Here is a 2,500-nt window from a genome sequence, read left to right as displayed (position 1 = left end):
AAATGCCAGTAATCTGAAAGCACTGTACATAGTAAGATAAGAGTGTGATTTTATTATAATACAAAAATAATTACTCACCACTGCAAACTCATCTTTGTCCAAGTGCCCATCTTTGTCTATGTCACTCAAATCCCAAACCTAATCAGAGAGAGTCATTTAATAATGTTTTTTATATTATTTTTATATATTATTATGATTATTTTTGAAAAATATAATCATATTTTTTAAATATATTTATCAATTCAATTACTTCATTATTATTAAATCTATTATTTTTTAATTATAAATATTACCTAATCTTATTCAATTACAATTTTACCTTTCCGAGTACATCCACAGGTAGTTTAGAGTTTATCAGTACTGGTTTGACCTTCTCACCGGACAACAATCCGTTCACTGGGGCAAGACTTTCAAAAATGCCATCAAACTTGCTCTTCTCTTCAGGCTGGAAAATAAACATGAAGAGTATTTATAATCAATATTCATGAAATCTTTTGTAATACGCAAATACAATCAAAAGCTCATGGGATAAACAATGGAAAGCACTTACCCGCACCGCCCAGTGGCTCTCGTTGGTTGATGTTACCGAACTCAGTGACGGGCTGCTGTGGTCCTTCTACAACAGAGATGAGAAACCTGTGAGCTCATTCTGCCTGGAAAACTATGATATCAGCTCTCAGCACTGACACTTACGAATTTCGGAGGGGGAACAGGGAGGTTCAGACTGGAAACACTGATGTCGTGTCCACTTTGCGCACAGGCCACGAGTCGCAGAGCAACGTAAAATCCCTGAAAACAAACCACAACAACTCAAGTCAGCATCAAGTTTCAGATGCTCTTATAAACAATGATAGATTTACCTGTTTATCCAAGAAACCTTTGCCATCCGGATCAGCTAAATCCCAGATCTGAAAAGAAACAAACAGGAAACTAAGTATTACGAACATCCAAGTATCATTTCGCATCAAGTTTTACCCGAACACTAACCTTTCCTAATGTGATGTCAGGCAGGCCTGATTTCTTCAAAAACAAGGCAGCCTCTGTGGGTCCAACCCTCCCGGTGTTCCCCGGGTCCACCTTCAAAAAAACACACATAAAGTGAGTGAAATGTCTTTTTGTTGCAAAAAAAGATTGATATATTATAAAAGCAGATCACTATGATACAGTCTACAAATTTCAGACATGGTTCACCAACAGAATTATGGCCTCACCTGTCTGTAAAAGCTCTCATATACAGGGTTCCCGCTTGACAGCTGAGAGGGAGGAAAAGAAAGAGAAATATTATTTAATAATAAATTATTAATTAGTATTACGATTAGGTTATTGTTAACTAAAACTGTTGAAATGGTTAACGTTAATTGAAATGAAGCTTAAATAATAAAATTAAATTAAATACATCATAAAAATAAATAAAATAAAATAAAATAATAATAAAATAAAATAAAAATATTAGATGGACAAACGTCTAATTGTTTTTTTCAGGCAGTTGCCAAGGCAAGATTTCTAATTATTATTATTTTTTTTTTTTAAAAGATGGAGTACTACAATTGCTAAAACTAAATTGAAATAAAATAAATTAAAGTTAAATTTAATTTAATTAAATAAATATATAAACAAGGAAAAGAAAGAGAAATAATATTATTTAATAATAATTTATTCATAATAATTAGTATTATGATTAGGTAATATAATGCACAGCACTGGTTTTGTTAACTAAAACTTAAAAATTGTCAACGTTAATTGAAATTAAGCTGAAATAATAAAATAAAATGCATAATAAAAAATTTAAATTAATTCAATTTAATTTAATTAATAAAATAAAATAAAATAAAATAAAATAAAATAAAATAAAATAAAATAAAATAAAATAAAATAAAATTAGATTGAAAAACTAAAAACCTCCAATTTTTTTTTCAGGTAGTTGCCAAGGCAAGATTTCTAATATTTGTTAATTTTTTTTAAAGATGGGATATTGCAATTACTAAAACTAAATTGAAATATAATAAATTACAATTAAATTAATAATAATTTATTCATAATAATTAGTATTGTGGTTAGGTAATATATTGACGCTGTTATTGTTAACTAAAACTGTTAAATATGGTTAAAATTAATTCATTAATTCAAATGAAGCTGAAATAATCAAATAAAAAATACATTAAAAAATTATAAAATAAAATAATATTATTATTATGATAATAAAATAATATTAATATTATTATTAGTTTACCATTTTAATATATACATTGGTTTCAGATAGCATTTTTCTGAATTCTTGAAATATATATTTTATATATTAAAAAAAATAAAATATATAATAAAAAATAAATTAATTAAAAATAGTAGATGTAAAAACTTCAAGTAGTTGCCAAGGCCAGATTTCTAGTATCTGAGTATTAAAATTACTAAAACTAAACTGAAATAAAATAAATATCAATACCTAAACAACAACAACAACAAAAAAAATAACATGTACAATTATAAAAAATGTAATTACAAT

The 2,500-nt window shown here is 26.8% G+C and overlaps 1 protein-coding gene across 3 annotated transcripts in view; it reads right to left on the bottom strand.

Annotated features, from left to right (window-relative positions):
• eps15l1a (epidermal growth factor receptor pathway substrate 15-like 1a) overlaps positions 1–2,500 on the bottom strand; it is a 40,753-nt gene that overhangs the window by 36,655 nt on the left and 1,598 nt on the right. For all 3 annotated transcript variants that reach the window (XM_051094427.1, XM_051094428.1, XM_051094429.1), the window contains exons 2-8: positions 1,212–1,253; positions 988–1,077; positions 861–908; positions 694–789; positions 551–616; positions 320–445; positions 79–138 (exon numbers count right to left, since the gene is read on the bottom strand). In XM_051094427.1, the coding sequence (XP_050950384.1) occupies positions 79–138; positions 320–445; positions 551–616; positions 694–789; positions 861–908; positions 988–1,077; positions 1,212–1,253 (528 nt within the window). The remainder of the gene's footprint in view (positions 1–78; positions 139–319; positions 446–550; positions 617–693; positions 790–860; positions 909–987; positions 1,078–1,211; positions 1,254–2,500) is intronic.

The sequence above is a fragment of the Labeo rohita genome, chromosome 22, assembly GCF_022985175.1.
Source record: "Labeo rohita strain BAU-BD-2019 chromosome 22, IGBB_LRoh.1.0, whole genome shotgun sequence".
Lineage (NCBI taxonomy): Eukaryota > Metazoa > Chordata > Actinopteri > Cypriniformes > Cyprinidae > Labeo > Labeo rohita.
The sequence above is the reverse complement of the archived record's forward strand: the minus strand, read 5'-3'. Positions and strand labels throughout refer to the sequence as shown.